The following is a 24,427-nucleotide window of genomic DNA, read 5'->3' as shown; positions in this document are numbered from 1 at the left end:
CACGTTATGTATATGAATTCTAAACTTGATTTGTGTAGTTTCAGCTATTATCCATTTCTGCAGTTGAGAGTTTCTTCGAGCAAGACCTTACTTCCGTCATAATGCCTATTGATTCACCAAAAAAAAATTTCCCTTTGTCAATGTAGGATCAGTACTGGCAGCCGAATCATGCAAAGAAAAGAGTAACAGACAAACACTTCGTAATATCCTAGACAAACCTAGTTTTCAGAGGTCAGACGGCCCAATACACACTTTCAACAAGAAAGTGCTCTTCCGCTGGGATATTTTGCCGAGTGTAGTTGAAGAAGATAGCTCACAATTTTTAAAAGATTATAGTCATCCTCCACCTCCTCCGCCAGAACAATTTGGCGGAGGAGGCCGAGGAGGTGGAGGAATTGTGAGCGGTGGTTAACAGGTTACACATTCAATGGCTTATATCCAGTCACCATTAATTAGTTGGGTCGCATTGCAGCACCAAGGAAACATTGATTCTGGACATTGTGATTGCAAAGCAGGGTGAGGTTCATGTTGTCGACAAATTTTAATTGTAACGTTACATTATTTTCTTTTCATACACCATAGATTGAGTGGAACATGCTCACATGTTGGATTCGTGTTGTGGGGAGTAATAAATCTGTCTGAGGAAACTGTATCAAGTACTATCCAGCGATGGTATAATAAGAATGCTACCAACCACCCAGTATGTGTCATTTGTAATACTCTTTCTAAGTGCATGCTTTACATTTATTTTATTTTTGTGATCTACGTATTAATTTGTTATTTCTAAAGGATCTTCTAACAGCAATTTTAAGTCTTAAAACTGCTAAGAGAGGAACAATTTTTGACCAGAAATATGATGAATCATCTGATGATACAGTGAATAAGTTGTTGAAGAACCTTGACAAAGGAAAACACAGCATTGCATATCATAGGTTAATATCACCATTCAATGATAACTGTGTTCCTCTTCTAGTTCATACTCCACTTTCAGCAAGATTATGTGCACTTTATGACAAAAGTTTTGCACATCTACCAAATTCGGAAATCTATGCGCTATGTGAAAATCTTCTTTCACATTATTCGGTAACCCCTTACCAACAACAGGGGACAGAAAAGTTGACTCGAAAACAAGCCAATGGCACAAGGTCAGATAGGGTAGTTTTACAGCTAGTAAAGTATTTGAAGTAAGTAGAACCCATTTAGACAACCCATCGAAGTCTTTGTTGCAACAAGTGATTTACCCGAGTGATTCTACGTTCCGATCACAAGCTACTGAGTATGGTTTCTATATTTTGACAAAAAATAATGTTATATTAATTCTACCCTTATATATTTACAGTTGGGGAATAAATCACGAGAACCATGGAATTACTCAATTAAAAAAATGCATGAAAGAGTTCAATCTTCACCAACATGCTGAGGTCAATGGTGCTGGATTGCATGTTTCTTTCACACAAGGATATCTTGCTGCAACGCCAGATGGTATTTTCGTGTGTTCTTGTCATGGGAAAGCTGTGATTGAAATCATATTTTCTTTTTCTCACAAAAATTATACTTTGGGAGAAGCTGCCACAAACGACAAAAATGTCTGTCTCAGTTTAGATAAGGACGGAATACTTCAGCTTAAACGATCTCATCCTTACTTCTACCAGGTTTTATAATTTTTTGTTAATCTCAATATATTTTCTTGTCTAATTCTTTCTGTTTTATATTTGCTCGACAGGTTCAACTACAAATGTTTGTCTTTGGATAAAAATGGTGTTTTTTGCGTCTACACTTCTAAGGATTTCGGTTGCTTCAGCATTGATTTTGATGAGACATTCGTTAAAGAACACATTATACCCAAATCAAAATTGTACGTAGTGCAGGTTGTGTTCCCGGAAATACTATCAAAGTATTGGAGTGAAACCCGTTACAAAATTGCTCCAACGGATGAAAATGAAATTGTTAATATCCAAGTACAGGAATCAGCAGTGGATAACAATGGAAAAGAAATTAGCTCTATTCAAGTTACATGTTACATAAATTACCAGATGATAATAATGCTGACGTACATTGCGCAAATGAAAACTGCCGTGCTCACGTGTATCATAAGTTCTGTTTAGATGCCCTTGGTAAGAGAGGAATCAATTCAAAGTGGGAATGCGACCCAAGCAAGCTGATGAAAAAAAGGCAGCAAAATTGCTAAAAAAAACACATTGCCTAATACCAGAATACCTCTGCGAAAAATAAATTTGTAAATAACTTTCAGTGATACAAGTAAGCCAAAAACTATCGATGTGGTACGGAAAATGCGTTATAAACAAGACTTCGAAAAATTGCGTTAGTTGTCACATATCAATCCAGAGGAATAACACTAGGTAGAAGGTTAGTGAAAATCACGCCATGCAAGTCAGACACACAGGTATGGCAACTTAAGCCAAAAAATTCCAAAGGGTGGAAAGAATCTGCGAAAATGTGGAACAAAAAGGAATATTATTGCTGCTAAGACTAATCACAAGCACATGTAAGCATAAAAATTTATAAATTTTTCCCTCATGGCCAATAATCAAGTATCACGATCTTACTTTCAGGTGTGGAGAAGAGCACCCCTACATGACACAATCTTGTCCCAGTAAATAAAAATAGATTGTATTTTTTTTTTTATTTAGTGATGTTTTTAATTCTTTACAGATTACCCAAATGAGGAAAATTCCACAGAGGAAAATTCTGATGGTGAGCAAAACTTTGATTGGCCGTCTGATGATGGTAGCTTCCATCAACAAGATTGGGGGGACGAAACTTAAGATCTGGATTATGACTATGGTAACTTATAAGATGTTAAATAACTAATTCTAATTCAATAAATTAATCAAGAAAATGTTTCCAAAAATTCTGCAGGTGACGATTTTGATGCTGATGAATTTATTCATGAGGTGGAAGCTGAATATGAGGAAGAAACTGACAATGATATGGCCGAGCTTGAAATGTCTTTTACTGGTAAAAAATTCAAAATATCATTAGTTTTAAAAAAATTTAAAACCTTAATGTTTTTTTTTTTGCTTTTCAGAGTCAACTATTGATGACCAAACAATGGATAAGGATCCGGCCGACTTCATTGCCGAGGAAGAAAAATTCAACTTCGTTGAAGGTAAATTTTCTATAATAATAATTGTTAAAAAACTAATTTTAATTTTTTGGAAATTAAGGGGATGATAGCCGCAAGGTCAAAAGATCGAGCCTCGAACTGATTGAACCAAAACGCCCAAAGTTGGATGAACAATGTTTCAATTACAACGAGAAAAAACATTCTAAACGAAAAAAAAACAATTTTCCATGTTTTTCTTCCATGCCCTTTCTTTTTGGTTTGTATGGTCGACTCGAAAGTTGCCTGTTTCATGAATAAATTTTCCACTAAAAGAAAGCGCAAGAAGTCATTACAGAGACTGAAGGATGCCAAGCGATTTAAAAAAACTGGAGAAGAGGAACTTGCCAACAGTCTACTCAGATGATGATCTTGGCGATCTGACTGATTCGTTTTCCTCTCAATGCTCTTCCCATGATTCTGATGACTGGAGTGACTAGGAGGATGACTTCGAGGATAACTGGGAAAAACCTTGGGTAAACTTGGATTCCTCGAGCTCTTCGGAAACCGAAGATTAAGCGATGTTGATCACTAAAAAGATGAATTTTGTCCATATTCCCCCCATTTGTCTTCATTTTGAAAATTCTGTCATGAAATGGATCTTCCAGAAGAAGCCGTTCATGATGGGGAAAATAAAGATGGTGAATTGAACGGTAAGTTTACCAGTAGGAATGAAGTTGAATATAAATTAATGTATTTTTTTTAATAAGAGGATGACGCAAAATCCAAAAGGAAGAAAAGTCTACAACTGCTGAAAGATTCGAAACTACAAAAAAAACAAGAAAAATTTGAAAACCCTGATGGGTAGGTGGATTTGTGTTTGATGATGTGTTTTTAATTTTTTATTTAAATCTTATCCCTTTAACCAACACCTGAATTTTTTAATTCTGTACACTATTAATAATAAGAATGACCAGAGATTAGGTTTTTTCAGTTTTTTTTGCTCGTTCAGGGGTAAGACATGACAAGTTTCTATGCAGGGTAACAGATTTTGGAATGAGATAGTAGAAGGCGATGGACTTCCATCACTGGAGATTCTTATGTCACAGTCACGATACATTTCATCAACAACCACCTCAAAATGCTGACTCGTGTCCTGACAACGTCTTTTATGCCACAGTCCCATACCAGTGAAAACCTTTGCGATTTCCTTAAAGGAGTTGAGAAAGATTGGAAACTTGGAGGTAAAATCGAGGCAATCGTTACAGATAATGCAGCAAACATGAAAGCAGCTGTCAACTTAGGAGGATGGAAGCATGTTCCATGCTTTGCCCACACTTTGAACTTGGTTGTAACTGATTCACTCAAAAACAATTCCAAACTGAACGAGATATTGTTGCGATGTCGTTCGCTCGTAACTTTTTTCAAACAATCAAGCAAAGCGAATGCACAATTGAAAAAAATGGCGAAAATGGCAAATCTAAACATCACAACATTGAAACAAGAAGTTGCGACTAGGTGAAACAGCACTGTAATAATGCTTCGGAGTATCATCATCCTATCAGATTCCATCGCAGCCGTTTTATCCCTGATGAAGAGAACCGATCTCCTTTTAGACGACGAAGAGTTGCTAATCATAAAGGTATTGCAGTAAATTTAATCTTTAAAAAACAAGAACTTTTTAAACAATCGATTTTTTCTTCTTAAATAGGGAGCTGTCGCTATACTAGAGCCGTTTGAGGAGGCGACAAAAGATTTGAGTTCCCAATGTTATCCATCCCTGTCAAAAGTGATTCCTATGGTTCACCTTCTTCTTTGCAGCATGAAAGTTGATTTATCCGCCATTTCAGAGGATGACAACTTTTACTTTGTTTGTCTGGAACTATTGAAAAACGACTTGGAGGAAAATTTAAAGCTTCGTTTTGAGAAGGTTGAAGACGTGCCATCGAAAGCACTCACAACATATCTTGATCCTAGGTATGGAAATTTCAATTTTGATTTGCGTTCTAAATTCTTAAATTTCTAAATTTATTTTCCATTTTCATAAATTCAAAAAGGCGTATTTCAAAAGAAGCGGTTCTGCAGTGGAGAATTCCCTTGATAGAGAGCTGAGAAGGGTTAGGTCTTTGAGAATCACTCGAGAAAATCTCCCCTCAAATGTGCCCAGCCAAATTTCACTCAGTCCTGCCTCTATTTTCAAAAATCTCCACAAAGAAACTGTGAGGAAAACCAACGAACAGAGAAGAGGTGGCGAAAACAGCACAGTCAATAACATCCTTATCATCAAAGAATACAACGATTGGCCTCTTTTGGATGGCGTTGATCCGCTTCAATGGTGGAAAAACAGACAGAGTGATGGTGTAATGCTCCCTGTGGTTCAAATTGTAAAGAGATATTTCTGTATTCCTGCTACATCCGTTCCATCGGAAATTTTTTTTTCCAAAGCTGGACTTATTATTTCAAAACAACGCAATGCTTTGAAACCAGAAAATGCTGATATGCTTATCTTTTTGAACAAAAACGCTTAACTTTTTTTTATTACTTTTTGCTTTTTATCGTTTATCTGAATTGTTTCCTATTTCCATTAAACATTGGTTGTTGAAAAAAACAAAATGACATAGAAAATACATATTTCTCATTTACAATCTCCATATTTTTTTCTGACTTATTTATTATTTACAAACTGATTAAAAAAAAATTGGCAACGCTGCTTATCTGAAAAATCGATAGATCGATACTACCCGATTTTTCCCGGAGATGTATCAAAAAGCGATATTCGATAAATACAGTCTTGCAACGAGCGGCTCAAAGTTTGTGCGGCGCACCTCCCAAGCTCAAACTTTTGAGCGGCGCACAGCTCAACTAAGTTTGAGCTTGGGAGGTGCGCCGCACAAAAAAGTTTGAGCTGTGAACGCTCAACATCCGCTCAAACGATATCAGCCAATCAGCGCGACCATGCCTCTGATTGCCTCTCCCCCTCTCTCACCGTGCTGCCTTCAACCCTCTTTTGCCCTAAGGGTCTAATGGGGGAACACGAAAAGGGGGATTTGGATGAAGGTCACTTCTTCCACCAAAAATGGAGGGGGGTGCGTTATAAAGTGGGGGGAGTTTATTTCAACTATGAAGAGAGATTACTTGGGGAAATAATAATTTAAAAAAAAAATTAAAAAGACTATGAGAATCAGCGTAAAAAACTGATTTGAATCATATTGATTTCCACCTGATCTCTTATTATATACAAAGACACTATTCTGTCATTTCACCAAGAGGTGTAATTTTTACCGCTAGATGTCATGGCGAAATGAGCGGTTCAATGAGCGTAAAACCTTGTGCGCCGCACCTCCCAAACTAGTTTGAGGGGTGCGGGCGCACAGCTTAAACTAGTTTGGGAGGTGCGGCGCACAGCTCAAAAAGTTTGAGCGAACGGCAAGACTGGATAAATATCACCAGCTCTAGTAGAAGCCAGTGGACATTGTGGATGACAGTCGCAGTCCCCGGGGGTTCTCAGAAAAAAAACGCTTGTTGCCAGATTTCTTTCAAAAACTGTATGCATTGTCCATTGCCCCCCATTGGCCTCGCGCGGTCGCGCCTACTACCTTCTATTGAAATCGAAAAAACAACAACCAGTGTTTCACGATTTCTTTAAAACGAAATATATTCAAGGGAAAAGGGGGTCACATAAAATTAATTTTTTCTACAGCCGAACTTGTAAGTAAAATTAAGCAAAAATTCACGGGACAAGGGGAAGGGCTATACAAAATCATGGTATAAAGTAGAAAAATCAATATGAATTCCATATACCCGAAAATACGTGTGTGTGAAGCACGTAAACAGTAGGGAAACGGAAAAATGACTGATAATCCTCCCGGTTCGTAGGCCCTGACCCCTACGGGCAAGCACAAGCACCGATTCAGACAATTCCTCTCAGGCTTATGGAGCCGATCGCCGTTTTTACTTCGTAGTCTATGCTAGGGGGTTCGATCCCTAGTCGCTGGATGCACCTATTTCTAAGTGACGACTTATCCAATTCACCCACTTTCCCCTAATAATAATTGAAAAAGGAAATGGTTTTAAATTACAGTGGATGATCACCAGACATGGAATCTGATGTAGTGATGATTAAAAGATACTGGCAAAATTGAACTCTATCCTCATGCACCGCTGTTTGTTGCAAATTCCGCACAGGCAAAAAACATGCTGCGCATATGGTCGCATTTGCTAGTCAACTTTGGTCGTTTCTATTCTCAACAAACGGAGCTCGTATCTAATATTTTACAATTTCTATTGGTGTGCTTACTTCTACATTGTTCCCTTCGCACAACAATACCCCATGTATTTAAATGTGGCGCAATTTTTAATTTCATTCTTATAATTTTGGTCATTTCCTCATTTGTTGAGTGCGTAAACACGAACGTCAGCGCAATGTCTTTAGAAATGCGTCTAACAATTACGTTAATAGGTAGAACAGTCACAGAGAACATAAAGTGAAGTTCAAGAAGAAATATTTTGATGGGACGCTGTACTGCTATATTTTTTTTTTTCATTTGTTCGTTTTGCTGGAACTGATATTTTCATATTCACGCCTACTTTGTGAACAACATGTAATCTGTAGAGTATCCTGGGTGTTTCAAAGGTTTCAAAGGTGTTCGAACACACCATTTTTCGTCCTCTGCTGCACTTATTTTTCAAGTAGTCGCAAAGAATTAAATCAACTGTAATAAATCATCTCACTCCGTAAACAGGCGTAACATCTCAAAACACCCGAACAGATAGTACAATTTTAGAACATATTAATAGATGAACTAAAAATGTAAATTAAACAAATTTTGGAAACCTCTCTTATTAATTTCTCAAATATTTTCGGGTCAATTTCAAAATATGCAAACAATATAATGCGATTGGAATTTGGTGGCACGTATTTTTAAAGAGAGTTTTAAGAAAGCTTGAATTAACCAGGAACTGTTAGTTCAATTCAAGGAAAGTGACTTGTGATATTATCACCTTTTTCGATGGCTAATTTAACTTTGAAACATCAAAATGTTCATAGCTACTGTTAAGTGTTAAATGCTGGTTCTGTCTGGTTTTTATGATATTTTTTGAGCATTTTAGTCACTGTTGTAAATTTTGAGTCTCTTAGTCACTGGCTAACTACTGTAAAATTTAAAAATTCTTTTTTTTTGTAATAATTAATCGGCGGGGAATCGGAAAGCTAAAGCTCAATAACAGTTAATTGTCGCTTGAAGTCGCTTTCTTTGCCGTTAGGTGATACTAGTTACCATACTGATTGACTGATAAAGAGAGCCATCATTCATGAAATCCTGGAGCGCAATAGAACTATTCGAAAATTCCTTATACTGTTTTGAGGTTTTCTCATGATTGCATGAATCTTGTCTCATAACAAAGAAAACAATTTTCAGTCATCTGTTCAGGACACTGGCCAGTCGTTGGTATTATTCAAAGTTTTACATGCAAATTAGCAATAGTCCATACGTGACAGATCCCTAATTAAAGACTTTCATTATTGTTTTTTTTTCCTTTCGTAGTGGCAAAAAAAAATTATCGACTATTTTAAAATTATGAACGCCATGTATTGAAATTGATAATTTTCCTTTCTACTTCACAGCACATCCGCTTGGCCGCTTCAGCGCTGCCGCTGGGAAATACGACTTGTTCATTTGATTGAGTAAGCAGAGCCTGCTTGGCCCTCTTCATATATATACAATTACCGCAGTCAAGATCAACGTCTGGTCTGAACGTCAGTGTCACAAACGGCAAACGGACCGAGTGTATGAATAGAAAAGTGTTTCGAGAGTGTGAAAACAAACAGAAAAGTAAAACAGAAGTTACGAAACATCAAAGAATTTGCCTTTGCCTGACTTTGTCAGCCATAACTGTAATTCATATTTTTTAACATGGGTTGTGATGGTGGTACAATTCCGAAGAGAGACGAATTAGTTAGAACAAAAAAGAAGCCAGAACAAGTATTGAAAACTTACTCAAATTGATGTTTTAGTCTTTACTTACATGTAAATGTTGTTATCTAACTTAAATTTGTATTGTTTTAGAAAGACAAAGATGCAGAAAATCATTGCAAATGGCGGCTGTGTGCATCATCTCAAGAAGAGCTTCGTTCCCCAATTGTAGCTTGTGAACTAGGAAGAATGTTTAATAAGCAGTCAGTGCTTGAAATTCTCCTTGACAAAGAAAAGGCTCCAGATTGTGGGAAACACCTGAGAAGCTTGAAGGACATCAAACAGTTGGTTTTAACCCCAAACCCTTCTTTCAAGAAACATGCCAACATGGGAGATGGATATGATGACTTGCAGTCAGCCGAATTCATTTGCCCTGTCCTTGGAGTTGAAATGAATGGGAAATTCAAGTTCTGCTTCATCTGGACTTGCGGATGTGTGATGTCAGAAAGATCTCTCAAAGAAATCAAAACAACTTCCTGCCACAAGGTAATTAATTTTCATATTCTGTATTAACATTATATCTAATGTGATTTCTTATTCAGTGTCAGAAATCTTTCACTAATGAGGATGTTATAGTGATAAACCCATCAGAGGAAGAATTTGCTGTATTGCAAGCCAATATGGAGGCAAGGCGCTCAGCAGCTAAAGCCAAGAATAAAGGCTTGAAACGTGGAGTTGAAGCATCAGAAAAGAACTCTGAAAAAGGCAAAAAACTTAAAACTGGCAGTTTAAACAACATTGCACAGAAACTCATAAAGTTAGAAGATCCTGATATGGCTAAAACTAAAGCTAGCTATAGTGTGTCTAAGGATCCTCATGCCAGTGAAGTGTACAAATCCTTATTCACAACACATGACAAGGCTGTTAATCAAACTAAAGGACATTGGGTTACATACAATCCTTTTTACAACTAAACATTTGCACATGTAATTTTGAATGTACTTTCTTTTCAAAATAAATTTTTTTATCCAAATTATAAATATGTAATTCTTTTTACAAGGTTTTCTTTTCCATTACCATTTTTGCAAAGACTTCCTACAGAAAGTTTGCAAAAGCCATTGCAAATAGTGTGTAACTGACTAACTGGTGAAACATTGTACAGATTACCAATTATTGATTAGGCTACTACTTGATATAGTGTATGTTTGCTTTCATTCAAGCAATAGTAGGAATTTTAGAAATTTTAAGCAGGTTTGTAGTTTTTAAAGCTTTAGTTTTTAAATCACCAACATGTTTTACATTGAACTGATAAGCAGACAATCTCGTCATTTTTCAATGCGTCATGGTTGGATGCATTAAGTCAAAGACAAGGCCAGGACAAGGCTAGCTAAATACGGACTTCTCGATCGAAATATCTGATTGTTAATTATTATAAGATTTCCCATTCTTTAATTAATTCAATTAAATTAACAGAAAATTGTTTAATTTAACTATATTAAAAGATTCCCGTAATAAAGTTGATGGATTTCAACGCCATTTTCCAATACCCCTCGATTTAATTTGAGCGAATCTAATGCGCAGTCAAACCAACCAAAAATACCAACCAAATTAGGCAATATGTTTGCTTTTTAAGCAATTCCCTTTTACGAAAACCATGAAAGACGTGTCTGAATGCTTCGTGTTATCGAATATTGAGCGCGTTTGCCGCGTTATGTCTTTGTCTTTACCTAATACTGCCTTTTCCGACGTTTGAAAGGTTTGCCTGTGCAGAGATACCAAAGAAGCCAAGCTGTGTGAGGGAAGAGAAGTAATCAGTACTAGTCATATCGTCATCATTGATATTGCATGATTGGTATCAGGCTATCAGGGACGTTCTCGCTGTAAATGGTTGGGACAGAAGATTGGTCTTTTTATTACGATCAATATCGATTAACTACAGACTCGTCGTCCTCTTCATCTATAGTATTCTACGAACATTTGTGTTGTTCTCGTGCTTTCGACGACATGTTTATGAGTATTGGAGAGGATAAGAATCGCAATAACATTTTTTTTTCGTTTAACGATTCTCGCTTCATGGAATAAATTCAGATATGGTCTATTTTATTTATCCTTTATTCGGGTAAAATCGTAAACTATTACTTTGATCGATAAGGGTAATATATCTATTTTCACCATTTCTTGGTTCTTGTTCAAGAATTTTTTAAACATTCAACTATATAGAACGAATTAACCTTCATTGGATAACTTTCGGGAAATGCTAGGGGAGGGGGGCAAATATTTAAAAAAAAAATTACAAGAATTGTAAATAGATAATTAATCGAAATAGTCTGGGAAATAATCCAAAAAATAGTATTTAAAAAAATAAATACTGATAGACCTTCACGCGAAAATTTGAAAAACGGTGAATGCACTGGACCCCAAAATGACGATGCATAAAAATTCTAAAACAGAAAGGTCTACTATTAGTCAAAGCGCAGTTCATTTAAAAGCTAGACATCCTGTTAATAACAATGACAATATTTTTGTCTCAACCCTAATCACCCTTATAGCTTATGCCCTTCATAATATTACACAAAATATTAGCTCTGTCAGAGAAAAACTCTGGGGGTAAAATTTGTATCGAACTTTGTGGCAGGAAGCCAAGTAAAAGGCGTAAAAGGTGCATATGTAATCGCCACATATAATATACGATCACCAAGATTCACTATATAATGTAACGTATTATACATGGAAACCTACGAGGATTACAATAGAGTAGTAACAGGCAAATATAAACTTTGGAAGTTGAGCCAGAGTGCACAATCAATCTCTAATGGTTCTATCATACCCTTCTAGGACATGAAGCACGCTTTATCTTCCTTCTTTTTTTTTCCTATGGCATTTTTCATTCTACATGCAAGAAAGACCGCCTGAGAGGGCTACATTTCCTGCAGCGTATTCATCATTTAATAATACAGAGGCGTCTCTTTGTCACATAGTAGATTCAGGCCATTATAACGAACATTCAAGTAAAGTTGGAAAGCGCCCTGAAATTTTTTTTCTACGGTAATCATCTATAGAATATAACATTTTTATCTGTAAGAAATCCTGTTTCTGATCCACCTTATCAACGCTCATTAGGCCAATGTGTTAAGCAGGATTACGAGTGGAACAATCAAGGGGTTTAGTCTTTTCACCAGCACTATAACCGAACGGGATAGAAGTCTACTTTTTTTTCGCGCTTTTTATAAATAGAATTTGGAAAAGTCATGTTGTTCGGTAGCTCGTAAATTCGTTGTTTACGTCACGCAATTTACGCGTGCTTCAACAGAATGTTAGATAAAACTTGGCAGTGGATTTCGTAGGCGGTGAGTCTGCAGCGTCCATCTCCAAAAGTGCCGACACTCTCTTTCGAATCATAGCCAAATCTGCAGCGGCAAAGAAACGACTGAAGGGGCGGGTCTTGTATTTTGTGTATGCCGACGCTCTAGCCCGGGTAAGACATATATACAGTGTGCCGGTCCACCAATGCATGCGCACCGTAGACACCAACGGCTACACCGCTACAGGGCAGTAATAGTCGGAGCGATTGGTGGGAAAAGTGTTGCGCGAATTACCAGTCGATGCGTGTGTTTATCGCTCAGTGTTTCACGGGAATTCATCGACTGTAGAGGGTGACAAATCAGCCTTGAAAACCAGTGAGTGTGAACCAATTTTCCAGTATACTACACAGTGATGCGCTTGTTTCAACGGTGTTTAGCGAAACTAAAATTATGACGTGATCGTTGCCTGTACTTACACATCCAATCCTCGCGCCATTTGAAATGACGCAGGCCTAAAAAAGCGCTGAATAGTTCATCGATCAAGCTAAACAAATCCTTTCATGTCTACCAACATGTCGAACGCGACGGAGGAGCCGTCCAGCTCGCTCCGCGACGAGAAGTTGGCCTCCGTCGAGATCAGTACACTCTCCGTCATCCTTGTTTTGGCAGTCACTAGCAATTTGACAATGCTCATCGCTATCTGGCGTCAGCGTCGCAATCGACCGTTGTCACGCATGTACTTTTTTATGATGCATCTGAGTCTGGCCGACTTATTGGTGGCGCTTTTCAACATTTTACCGCAGCTGGCTTGGGACATCACCTATCGATTTCAGGGCGGCGACGTGCTCTGCAGATTCGTCAAATACGCCCAAGTGATGACACTCTATCTCAGCACCTACATCCTCATGTTTATGGCCGTCGATCGCTATCGGGCCGTGTGCTGCCGTAATTTACACTGGAACTCACTCAAAGTGGCAAAGTGCTTCGTGGCCGCTTCGTGGGCCATGGCCATTCTCTTCTCCATTCCGCAGGCCGTCATATTCCACGAGGAGGAGATCAGTGTCGGCGTGACCGACTGTTGGGTTCAATTCGTCGAGCCGTGGGGCGCCAAGGCCTATGTTACCTGGTTTGTCGTCTCTATTTTCGGAGCTCCGCTTCTGGTCATTGGCGTGTGTTACGGCGTCATTTGCCGGCAGATTTGGATCTATAGCCAAAGCGCTCTGCCGTCGTCACAGCAGCCGCCAACCAGTTCCGCTTACCCGGCGTTAACTTCCGAAACGGGATCGACAATATCTGTCATGAGGCGCTGGATCCTGAGAGCGAGCTTGCGCTGGCAAAAGTCACGCTCGTCCAGTAATAATGGCACCAAGAACCATTCGGCAATTGCCAATACGTCACAGCTCTCCGACACGATCCCGATGCGCAGCCTGGCCACTCAGCCAGCCAGCAATCCACTCTCGGCCGAAGCTAAGGTCATCAGGAGTCTTCCGCCGCCATTATCGCCTCAGTGTTGTCAGCAGATGCCCCTGCGTCGTTCCAACAGCAACCAAAATCGCATCACCAAAGCCAAAATGAAAACCATCAAATTGACCCTGGCCGTCGTCCTGTGCTTTGTGGCCTGTTGGGCTCCTTTCTGCATCACCCAGCTTATAATGGTTTACTGTCCTCCAACCAGCCGTGAGTACATACCCGTTTTTCTCAGAAGACGTTAGACCTTTTAAAATAATTATTGCCATGGCAGCGATGAGAGCTTATTAGTTTACTACTATTTACGTGGTTAGAGTATTATAGAGTAAATTGACTTTTCTGGTCGTCTATCAATCGAAATAATTCAATCTCTGCACTCCAAACTTGCACGAACGCACAGATCTCGTTAGCCCCCGCTTTCGGCTCAATGGTTTTTTAATGAGAACTTCGCGGAACTTTGTTGTTAGACGACCCGACGGTCGTTTATCAAATACGAAAATAAAATTTTCAGTGCCACTAGACTTGAAGGCAATGAACCAGAGACTACTCGTAGCTATCTCAACGTAATGAGAGGATGAGCGAAATCTACATCGACCGCAAAAGTGGTTACATAGAGACTTAATTGGTCACGCTCTGTTTGTCAAAAGCCACTTCAAATAGACCAGGATCTATCTGAATGATGACTGAAGTTGTCATCATCTGTCAAAAACTCGAAACGTGTTTGCTTGTATAAAGGAGCGGGTACAAGTCCAAGAATCCGGGATAAATATAGTCGAAAGTCATGACAGAACACAATGCAAATGGATTCATTAAATCTAGTGATGTTGGTTATGGTATAACTCTGTTGTTGCTATACACCTTATTCCTTTTCACCTTCTGCAAAGGGACAAAGAGGATCAAGGGCATCATGAAAAGGAAATAGAAAGAAAATCTTTTTAGCATAATATCTTTTGAAGTGGGTGTTTAAAGCGGAACGTTTCTTGGGCACTACTGCAACATGAGTCGAGGTTTTTTTTTTTTTTTTTTTTTAAAGAAAACGAACAAAGTAACGGAAAAAGAAATATTTTTCCAATATGTAAATTCTGTAATTGCATTTCGCTCAGAAGCGCCTTGACTGTTTTTAGAATATGGAAGATCCGGAAGATATATCCATCGCCATTGGCCCATTGCATTCTTTTAAACGACTCACGATCCATATATATACACATCGCTTAAGCCTTAAAGAGAGTCCCTTTTTGAAAAGAAAAAATTCAAAAAGAAAAGAAAAGAAGCGATGGAGATGTATACAAGAATAAAAGGTGCAAAAACTTTGTTTTTCAAGACAAAGTTTCTGGTCTCTCTAAAGCCAATCCGTGAGACAACTTTTAACGAAAGACAAATTCAAAGCTACACTTTCTGCGTTTCATGGGAAAGTGGGAGAGAACAATCATTTGGCTGAATCCGGGCTGAATACGGCTATGTTTCCTAAATCGTATAGCCCACTTCATATAGTGCACTGCGTTCACAATATAAAACCAGTCATCCCACAACTTGAACTGAATAGCAGGCCTGTACACAGTTTCCCAAGGTGATCCAACTCGAGAAATTACTGCTAGTCATCTTTCAACGACCTCCACGGTAAAACTTTGAAAATACGCGTGTTACGTAATTTTATACGTGACAAAAAGGGCGTAGGGAAAAAGACGAAGACATAATTTTGCTATCTTATCTGTGGTCGAGGAATGCAGGTTATTTGGTGAAGCTATCGAGTACATTCTAAACTCGGCTAGATCATCTCTGCGCATAAAGTTATACGGGCCATAGTTTACCAATTTTACGAGAGCAATAAACATGTCTTAGTCAAATATATACAACGGCCATAAGCGTAAATGTCATAGTGTCTCGTTTCTTCAATATTACTCTGCGCCGAGCCTTGATGAAAGCCGAGGGACTCATTTTGGTCACGAAGTCTGTTAAATTATTAACACGGGGCGAAATGCATAAATATCCTTCATATTTATTATTCTTGCTGACTTCATTACGCAGTCTATGGAAGGAAGACAAGTCAAGCCAGCTTATGAGCCTACGTTCTAATAAAAAATAAAAAAGGTTACACTGTACACTGTATTTTAGATCATTTTGTTTTCCATCATAAAGTCGTAATTGACTTTTCCATTGCAGACTTTTTCCCACCAGCCCCAACTTCGAGTATACAGTACACTTTATATAGTTCACTAGACACCAAAGAAATCTATTGTCATTCGCTTCCTCTTATTATTTGTGGTGCTTACAACCAAATGCAATAATCGTAACTGTCGATTGGCCTCACTGGTTAATCTTTATTCTGTTCGCTTATTCAATTGAAAACATTTGTTTTCTTTCGGAGTTCTATTACTCTAAGAAATAAATTTATTTTTACGCACCTACAATTTCTATTACTCAACACCTTCGGCACGCACAAGCACCCCGCAGACGTGTCCAACCCTAAAAATTACATAATAAATAAAAAAAGCAGGTGACGTGCGCCAACAGCTAATTGCTTTACCACACGCCAGTGTTTGTAACGACATAAAGATGGGGTAATGGCCATAGATAAGCCCAGGTCTTTGGGTACGAGTCCTTGATGAAATCATTTTTAAATTGAAAAAAAGTGTGTATAAAAGTTTTCAATTAACTTGAACCAATCCTTTCAGAGCGTTGAGCGTATCAGACTTGGAATTTTCACAGGCCTAAGATGACTTGTTTTACAAATTGTACTAATTTATTAAATTTCACAACTAAGATTGGACTTTCGAAATCTGAGCGCCTTTCTTCTGGTCTTTCAATAAATACAAGTTAAGGAATTTGGTATACTATACAGTGTACACATTACAAATGGATCGGATATTTTGGGTTCAGTTTACAAACTGACCGTTATTTGTTTCAGCAAAGCGGATGCGAGCGGATGCATAGCAGATGTGTTTCTTCCACACATCGCTCACCAAGTCACCAGCGAATGAAAATTCCAAGTCCAAATAGTCAATAATTTTAGCATTGATAATATTTACTCCTCGGACCACGCTTCGCGTAATGCCTTTTTTTCGTGCAGAACTGCAAGAAAAAACAGGCGAACAAATGTCATAATCCATGGTATTTGGTCTAAAGATAAAAACAAATAGAGGAATATAGTTTTAACTCTCCAGCTGCCGTATACTTGGGTTTCTGTTATTGTGTACCGAAAATTTTTAAAAATATGAGGCAGCGAGAGTGTATGATGTTCTTCCATCATATGTTCTTTTAATAGCTATGCGCATCAGTGCTGCTCGCAGCAAGAGTGAAGGCTCAAGGCTTCTTCTTCATCAGAAGCAAAATATTGATACAGATTAATGTTATTCTTTGTGCTGTTGGAGCCAAGCCAATCAATAGACTGTGTGTCTTCCGTGGACCTTGTTGGAGGCCATCGCCTTATTTTTTAAAAAAGAAATATTATCAAGTGTCAGTAAATATGCATTTGTTATACCATCTGGTTCTTTATTTACTCAGCCGTGCCGTTCACATATTTGTCATCGCCTTTTTCTTTAACTGTTTGACGAATATGCGGTGAGAAAAATCGGTTAAACACTTGATTAACCACAATACCCCACAAGAAAAATAATTCTAAAATGCTAGCAAATTATTTCCTGAAATATGTAGTGTTGCGGTTTTGCTTTCCAGAACGTACAGGTCCAAAACTCTATCTTCAATTTTAAATGTAAAAATCGGTAAAAATTGCAAATCACGCTTGCGTCATACCGCATTTTTATTAAAATAAGAGACAGCTAAGTTGTTACGTAATAAAAAGCGCATAGAATAGAAAATAAGCTGAGAATGTATGATGCGGTTTTGTCTCTACTGGCTTCCCTCGTAGTACCCAACAGCCGGTTCATTCCATCCTTTTTGGCTCTAGGCCTACCTGTTTGTCGCTTTTTGGCATTCGCACACTTTTTCCTAAAAACAAAACAAAAACAAAAATCAATAAACAAAAATATTATCCACATTTAAATCTGTATAGTTTGTACGCCACGTTAAATGAATATGAGCATTCCACGTTTGTATTAATGCGTACGAAATATGGCCGTTGCCAAAACTGTTTGTGAGTATTACAAATAAAATTGGAATTGATGGCCGCGTCTCGGCCTAAAACCCCAACCTAATATTTAATTGCAATTAGGTATGTGCTGATGCACCGGTTATGGTGATAGTGAGGGTATAACAAAGATGTTACAAATAACTGAAAAAAGAAAGAAAACACACGACGAAAACACATTTCAAAAAACATATGTTTTGCATTCCAAAAGATGACAAATCGCTGCGCTGAAAAGTTGCACGATTATTCTTCAACCATAACGAAAATTCTTCTTCAAAACATGTCAGAACTCGACGTTCATTCATCTTGTTCCTTTATTTCGTTGCACGTCAGGTGCGGTACTACCTCCTTTAGGACTTTTCCAAGACTAAAACTGCGATAGTTGGCAACATCGTGGTTATTAGTCGCAGATGGCAGACAGCACAACACAGCGTTTTTTCACCGCTTGCTAGAAGAGAAGTCTGGAATAAGAAATTTTGATCAATACGACACATCACACGAGTTAGCTTATGCAGCCTTGCAAATAGCCGGTTTTCTTAAGATAAGGCGTAGAACTTATTCTGAATTTATTATTCAAGTTAATTAGTGCATATCAAATCCATTTACTACGGTCTACGGTCTTAGATAAATCTGAATAAAATGTAAATCTCAATAATGGTAAGTAACGATAAAATAATTAGAAACTGTTTCAGGCTATTTAATGTTATATTGGAACCACATGAGGCAGGTAAAATGTACACGTAAAGATTTCTCGTTGAATCGAGTTTTCCATTTTAAAGATAAATCTGTTTGACGAAATAGGTTGTAGTGTAGATACGTTAGAAAATTAAATGAAAAGTCCGATGAAATATAAAAGCAAGCGGGGAAACTTTTGGCACGGGGATAATAGGGAGATTGAAAAATGATACTAAATTAATGGTCCATAGTTAAATATTTTACACACAAGACTCATGAGTAGGGGATCAAATCAAGGGCCTCTTGTCCAACTGGAACACGTTGGCGAGTCGAACTAGGCAAAAGTCCTTCGTGTGTACGTGAGTTTTCAGCAATGCTGATAGTTGCCACGATAAGCATCACCAACAACATGTATCCAAATCCCAACATCTTCGGTTTTCTTTTAGCAACGGGTTGAACGGCTTCAAATTCAATTCCTATCGACAGACAAAATAATGAGCAAGTTGGAAAATGTGAGCTAAATAGATGAACATACCTAGTTTCAGACCTCCAGAACAATAACTCAGGATCAGAAAAATATAACAAGGAAAGTCGATTGATGTCCCCAGACGAATTTGAGAACCCACACGAGGATTTATCAATGTCGTCGTGATTTTTTTTCAGTTCGTATTGGGAATTGGTGTCAGTGGATCCTTCAAATTGCAAGTATGAAAAACACGACTGTCAGTGAGAAATATTGCGATAGTGCAACCAGAGTAAAAATATATAAAATTTAATAAAATAAGAGATGTCAATAACTAACCTGTCTTTCACGGTGGTTCAAACGTTAATGCTCTGATGACGCCACCAAACGGCCTTATTATCTCCTATTTTCACGGAATTTCTTGGAAAAGTCTAGACTTTCTCTCCAATAAGGTCAAAACAAGGTCACACCCCTCTCTTAGTCTTATCGCGCCCTTTATTTTCCCTCGTAGCCAATCTTTTTGGTTAATATCCTGTACAAACAAACAAAGAGGGGAAATTATGCTTCGTCTGCTCAGCAACATATTCTCTTAATCTCATGCCGCTAGAGACCAGACCATCATTATTTTAAGAAAATCGTGCTCTTAAGGGATCAAGCATTACAGAATGGGCCTGTGACTGTGAGTAATATTTTTAAATTTCTTGGAAATTCCAAATTAGAATTAACTCAGTCTTGAAGACTAGTTTCCTTCCTGTGCCAGAAGTCGTGACTTGGGTGAAAGAGCCAAGAGGAACCTGACACAATGTTTGTGCCGACTGTGCAATGGAAAGAAAAAGGAACCTTGATTTTCTATTTGAAAAACGTTCTCGTTCTAATTCTATTTCGGTTCGCTGTTCATATCCAATGAAATTTTATTTAACCGGAGAGGCTGTGCTTTGAAAACAAATGATGAAAATACCTCATGTCAGTCTCAGCTTTTTGAAACGCGCCACGAAAACCATGATGAGTAAGAAAAGTAAGATTAGTTAATAAATAAAGTAAATTGTATAACACATAATACGTATAGTTGGAAAGAAAAAGAAATAACAGCTGCTCGTCTGGGTCTTTACTGTAAAACTTGAACGAACTTCCCGCCCTTCACAATTGAAATTTCTCTACTCATGCTGCCTTTTATTTGTTATTTTACAGAGGCAGATGTGAGTCCTGTTGCGGTGATTATTCTTCTGCTTGCGTCATTGAACTCTTGCTCTAACCCTTGGATTTATCTAGCATTCAGTGGCAGTCTGCTTAATCAAATGCGGGTATGTTCTATACTTCTATTACACTCCACTCATTTATTTATAAAACTACTTTAAGAAAGCATTCAAGTATCTTGAAATATTTCAATTACAATTATTTTATTTCAATATTTTATTTTTTATTATCGATGTCATGTTAGAAAAAAAAAGGAAGGGCAACTTACACGTTAATATTGATGGTAGTGAATCAACTTAAAAAAAAAGTACGCTAATAACATCATTCTTTATGTGTCAAAAGGTATGTTTGGGCTTGCGGTGGGTTCGCGAAGGACAAGACAAGGATAGCATTGGCGAAGATGATCGTCGAGGAGTGCTAGGCCCAGCTGGGGGTCAACTACCAAACACAAACCATCGGTTCGGCCGAGGACAACGACAGACTCACACGCGTGACCAGCGGAAAGCAACGGGAGTGGCAGACGAGCTTTTACCGACTCACGAACGGCTTCCAGTGGTAGTGACTACCAAATGCTGCCGCGCTGATGTGGTGACTCATTTAGGTAAAGCTAGAAAATTGCAGACTCAACAACAACTTCAACAGGAGCAACGCGTTGCCTAGGAGTCGCCCAACTCGACCGTCGACCACAACTCGTAGCGACGTCCAGAACGACAAGGCTGATTTAAGGCATGGGTCCACAATTTTGACGTGTGTGTGTATCATCACGCTGATGGTCTTCGCCATTCAAACCAAAACACGAAACATCTTTCTATGTTCCTTTTTTGAGAGCGTGCTCTATTTCTCAATGTATTTGTGGTTGTGACTGCTGCACTGAAGCAGAGATCTCATCCTTTCGAATGTTTGTCTTGAATTTAGTCTAAGCCTCGTGCGACAACAAAAAAAAAACGCTGTTTCACGTACTGTTCCCCTTCTCTTAAAAAATATAAAACGTAGCGTGATACATTCGCGTGCTTGGCTTGTTTATTTTATTTCAGTCAAACGCTTAGAAAAACAGTTTGTCCGAGTATAGCTGCTACTGGAAAACCGTGGGTAGCGTGCTATGGTACCAGTACCAGCAGTCTCCTAAGCTGCGTGACGGTTAACATGTCTTTCCGTGTTCATTATTTCCTTTCCACTTTATTTTCGTTTGTGTGTAAAAAATGGTCATACTATGTATATTGTATAATGAATGAAGGAAAATAAAATTGAAATAAAAATAATATCTGATGGATTTTAATGGTGTGGTGTCCGTTCACAGATCATCAATTAGTCATGATATTTTCATCCGTTTCCATCGTTCTTTCGTTCTTCGTGACGGTCACTATACCGGAAAGCCCTAAGTATCTCCCGTTATTGTATAAAATACATGCTAATTGAGTTACATTTCATCTCACAGAGTATGTATGAAGAAAAAAAAAGAAAAATAATTTTCTTATGAACGCAGAACGCTTATGAATTCATGATCATGTGGAAAATAGGAAGGTTGTGTCTATTTTTTTAGATCTATAATATCAGGAATATCGCTGTTTTTTTGGATCAGAACCAAATGAGGCGAAAAATTCTGTGGTAAATTTATTGGGTTACTAGAATTTTCCCATAAATTTAGCCACGTTCAGACTACAGCCTTTTCGAGCGTTTTACGTTTACGTAAAGGGTTTATGCAACCGTTTTCGACAACGGAAAGCCAGTTGGCTTTCACATTCAGGTTGCTTAAACCGAAAATACGTAATGAGTAATACGTAAAACGCTGTATAGTCTGAACATGGTGTATTAGTCTGGTGGGGCAACTTATGGTTGGAATCGGCTACTTCGAATGAAGCCAGTTTCCGGACAGAAGGTGGAGCTTAGTGCAAAAGTCAAAATTCTTAACAGCCAATTGCAGGGCTGGTCGCCTATTGTCGGTGCCCTCTATGAACCAAAATACTAATTTCTTTTGTGAAATAATTCGGCTCCAAAGGGATAAGGTTGGATTCTCAAATTTCTTCACTTCTTTATTTTTCCTATTTTTTTCTATTAATTTTAAAATAATTAAAGCTGGACAAATAATACTTAATTACTGTTATTGACTCTTTTTTTATGATTTTATAGCTTTATAAGTACACAAACAATGTGCAATCGGACTTAGAAAAGTTCATAGCTCATAGTTCACCCAATTGTCCACCAGGCTGCGCTGATCATAGGCTAGTTGGCTTCAGCTGAGATAGCCGATTCCAACCATAAGCTCCCCCACCAGACTAATACACCAGAGGTCTGAACGTGGCTTAAGGCTGGATCCCAGGCAGCCACGATGTATGGTAGTGACACCAAGCGGAATTTATTCAGAACTATGCCTGAACACGTTTTTTTCAAAGTCCTTGCGAAAGAAAACAAATTAGGATTTTATTTTAAAAATGTGAAAAAAACTCGCATTTTCCAGAATCTAGGTATTCTATCAATTTCGCTTTAAAAATATAGAAAAAAGAAAAAAAAAACAATTAAGAACGTTGATTTGAACTACGCCGTCTCGCATGAGTGCACGTCGCTGTTCCAACTTGGCTAACAATTACTTTCTCTTCAAGTATTGCTAATCATAGAGTTTTTTGGAAACACAATAGGGTCGTTGCATGAAATTTCGATTTGTTTTTAAACATATTTTAAAAATGAACCTAACTATGTGTATTTATAATTCAAAGTTCAAATAAGCGCCTCCCATTTCAAAACGGGCCCTCAGCCATTTTTTAGGGGTGGAGCTCAATTTCTGATCAATTGGTAGACGACGCTCACCAAAATCACCCAAATCACCCTTTTCGTATTTCGCAGTAATGGACAGGTAGCCTACGTAGAGTATCTTGCAGAAAAATCCGAAAGCATTCGTCACTTTCTCTTTTTAAAAAATATTTTGGTATTTTTTCCTTAACAGTAATAACATGAACTTTGTAAAATAAGTAATTCTACAACCAATATAAAATTTTGAAAAATAAAAAAATATATTACATTGAAACGGGCTTTAAAAAAAATCGCATTCGGTTTTTTGTGCAGGATACGTACGTAAGCAAAACACTCAAAGAACTAATTCTAAATTAAATGTTACATTAATATTTTTCTCTATTAACATCAGTGTCAGAGCTATATAATAACGGTGAGCCACTGCCGTGGTAACTCCCCCACTTGAAATTTTCTCTATAGAGTTGCAGCGAGTATCACGACTCATGAGTCACGAGACGTGAAAAACTGAAAAGATATCGATATACGTATGTCAATTACGACCTACCCTATCCTCCTTGCCATTCCTAACCCTTCCCCATTTCCCAACCATTTGTTGCGCTTTCGTTTAAGGGTGAGGGCGTGAAGGTCAGGGCATGGTTAAGTGATTTCAATTTTTAAAACAAGCAATCCACGACTAGAAAATGAACCGCGCCGAATTCATGAACCTCCGTTTTTATTCCCATTCCGCTATGCGACCTAAATAATAATAGTAATAAAGAAATACAGGCATGTTTAGTTTTTTACTCCGTATTCGCCTGTTTTCGCGGAATGCAAAAACCCTCTGTCGCTCAGGAGATATCTTGCTTTCAAAATTTTTTTTTAAATCGTCAGAGGACATTTTATTTTTCAAAAAGTTATATTGGCCATCCCGCTATGCGAATCCAAAAGGAATTTATATTCCGGATTTTTTTTTACTCAGTTATCAGTAATTTAGTGGAAGGCTCATTTGGTCACTTCCAGCCCCTAGCTACCATTTTCTTCAATGCTCCCTCGCGCTCCTTGCGGATGACAGCCGAAGCTGATAGTTTTCCGCACCTTGGAGCAATTATTACGGAGCCCTTGACTAGATAAAGGGCTTGTGGGCTGTGGCTTGAGCAGCGGTCAAAAATGAAAGCCGATTACTATCAATGGGTTTACAAAAAAGAGAACACATAAAGCATGGTATATGGGATAGTAAGTGAACTCCTGCAACACATCCGGTAGTAAGGCTTTGAGACCGAGAAACCCTTGTAGACTGCAGTGCTCCAAGCGGCTTCTGGCTTTACTTGACAGTGTGTCGTTTATCACCGAAATTGATTACACACCAACACGCCCATTGCCACACTCAGTATTCGCTGCAGGAAAACAAATAAAGAACTTTCATTTCATGAGAATGATAATATGTTAAACTTGAATTTCTTTCTTGAATGCAAACGGTTTGTAATATTTACAGTAATGGTTATACTCGACCCCACCAACCCACAGGTCGACATGCGATAAGAT

The 24,427-nt window shown here is 38.1% G+C and overlaps 2 protein-coding genes and 1 long non-coding RNA gene across 4 annotated transcripts; 2 read left to right on the top strand and 1 right to left on the bottom strand.

The window, feature by feature from the left end:
- The first annotated feature begins 8,758 nt into the window (after nt 1-8,758).
- LOC124207527 (replication termination factor 2-like) lies at nt 8,759-10,009 on the top strand. The gene is made up of 3 exons (XM_046605038.1): nt 8,759-9,045; nt 9,130-9,522; nt 9,579-10,009. The coding sequence occupies exons 1-3, from the start codon at nt 8,977-8,979 to the stop codon at nt 9,948-9,950; spliced, it is 834 nt and encodes a 277-aa protein (XP_046460994.1). The 5' UTR covers nt 8,759-8,976; the 3' UTR covers nt 9,951-10,009.
- Nucleotides 10,010-12,432: 2,423 nt separating this feature from the next.
- On the top strand, nt 12,433-21,165 carry LOC124207061 (isotocin receptor-like). The gene is made up of 3 exons (XM_046604324.1): nt 12,433-13,955; nt 20,156-20,268; nt 20,504-21,165. Exons 1-3 carry the CDS (start codon nt 12,839-12,841, stop codon nt 20,819-20,821), a joined length of 1,548 nt encoding a protein of 515 aa, XP_046460280.1. The 5' UTR covers nt 12,433-12,838; the 3' UTR covers nt 20,822-21,165.
- On the bottom strand, nt 18,516-19,528 carry LOC124207062. Of its 2 annotated transcripts, none has more exons than XR_006879736.1 (3): nt 19,307-19,528; nt 19,040-19,196; nt 18,516-18,980 (listed from the first exon to the last, which is right to left on the bottom strand). It is a non-coding gene; the product is annotated as an uncharacterized LOC124207062 (long non-coding RNA). The 2 variants fall into 2 exon arrangements; XR_006879737.1 differs by having other exon boundaries at nt 19,040-19,224; nt 19,307-19,387.
- Nucleotides 21,166-24,427: the final 3,262 nt, after the last annotated feature.

The sequence above is a fragment of the Daphnia pulex genome, chromosome 11 (genome assembly GCF_021134715.1).
Source record: "Daphnia pulex isolate KAP4 chromosome 11, ASM2113471v1".
Taxonomy (NCBI): Eukaryota; Metazoa; Arthropoda; class Branchiopoda; order Diplostraca; family Daphniidae; genus Daphnia; species Daphnia pulex.
The sequence above is the reverse complement of the archived record's forward strand: the minus strand, read 5'-3'. Positions and strand labels throughout refer to the sequence as shown.

Excerpts from the sequence above, each read along its gene's own strand:
- LOC124207527 (XM_046605038.1), top strand. The coding sequence starts at position 8,977 with ATGGGTTGTGATGGTGGTACAATTCCGAAGAGAGACGAATTAGTTAGA. Across the intron at positions 9,046-9,129 it reads CAAAAAAGAAGCCAGAACAA|AAAGACAAAGATGCAGAAAA; the intron begins GTATTGAAAACT and ends GTATTGTTTTAG. Across the intron at positions 9,523-9,578 it reads AAACAACTTCCTGCCACAAG|TGTCAGAAATCTTTCACTAA; the intron begins GTAATTAATTTT and ends TTTCTTATTCAG.
- LOC124207061 (XM_046604324.1), top strand. The coding sequence starts at position 12,839 with ATGTCTACCAACATGTCGAACGCGACGGAGGAGCCGTCCAGCTCGCTC. Across the intron at positions 13,956-20,155 it reads TTACTGTCCTCCAACCAGCC|AGGCAGATGTGAGTCCTGTT; the intron begins GTGAGTACATAC and ends GTTATTTTACAG. Across the intron at positions 20,269-20,503 it reads GTCTGCTTAATCAAATGCGG|GTATGTTTGGGCTTGCGGTG; the intron begins GTATGTTCTATA and ends ATGTGTCAAAAG.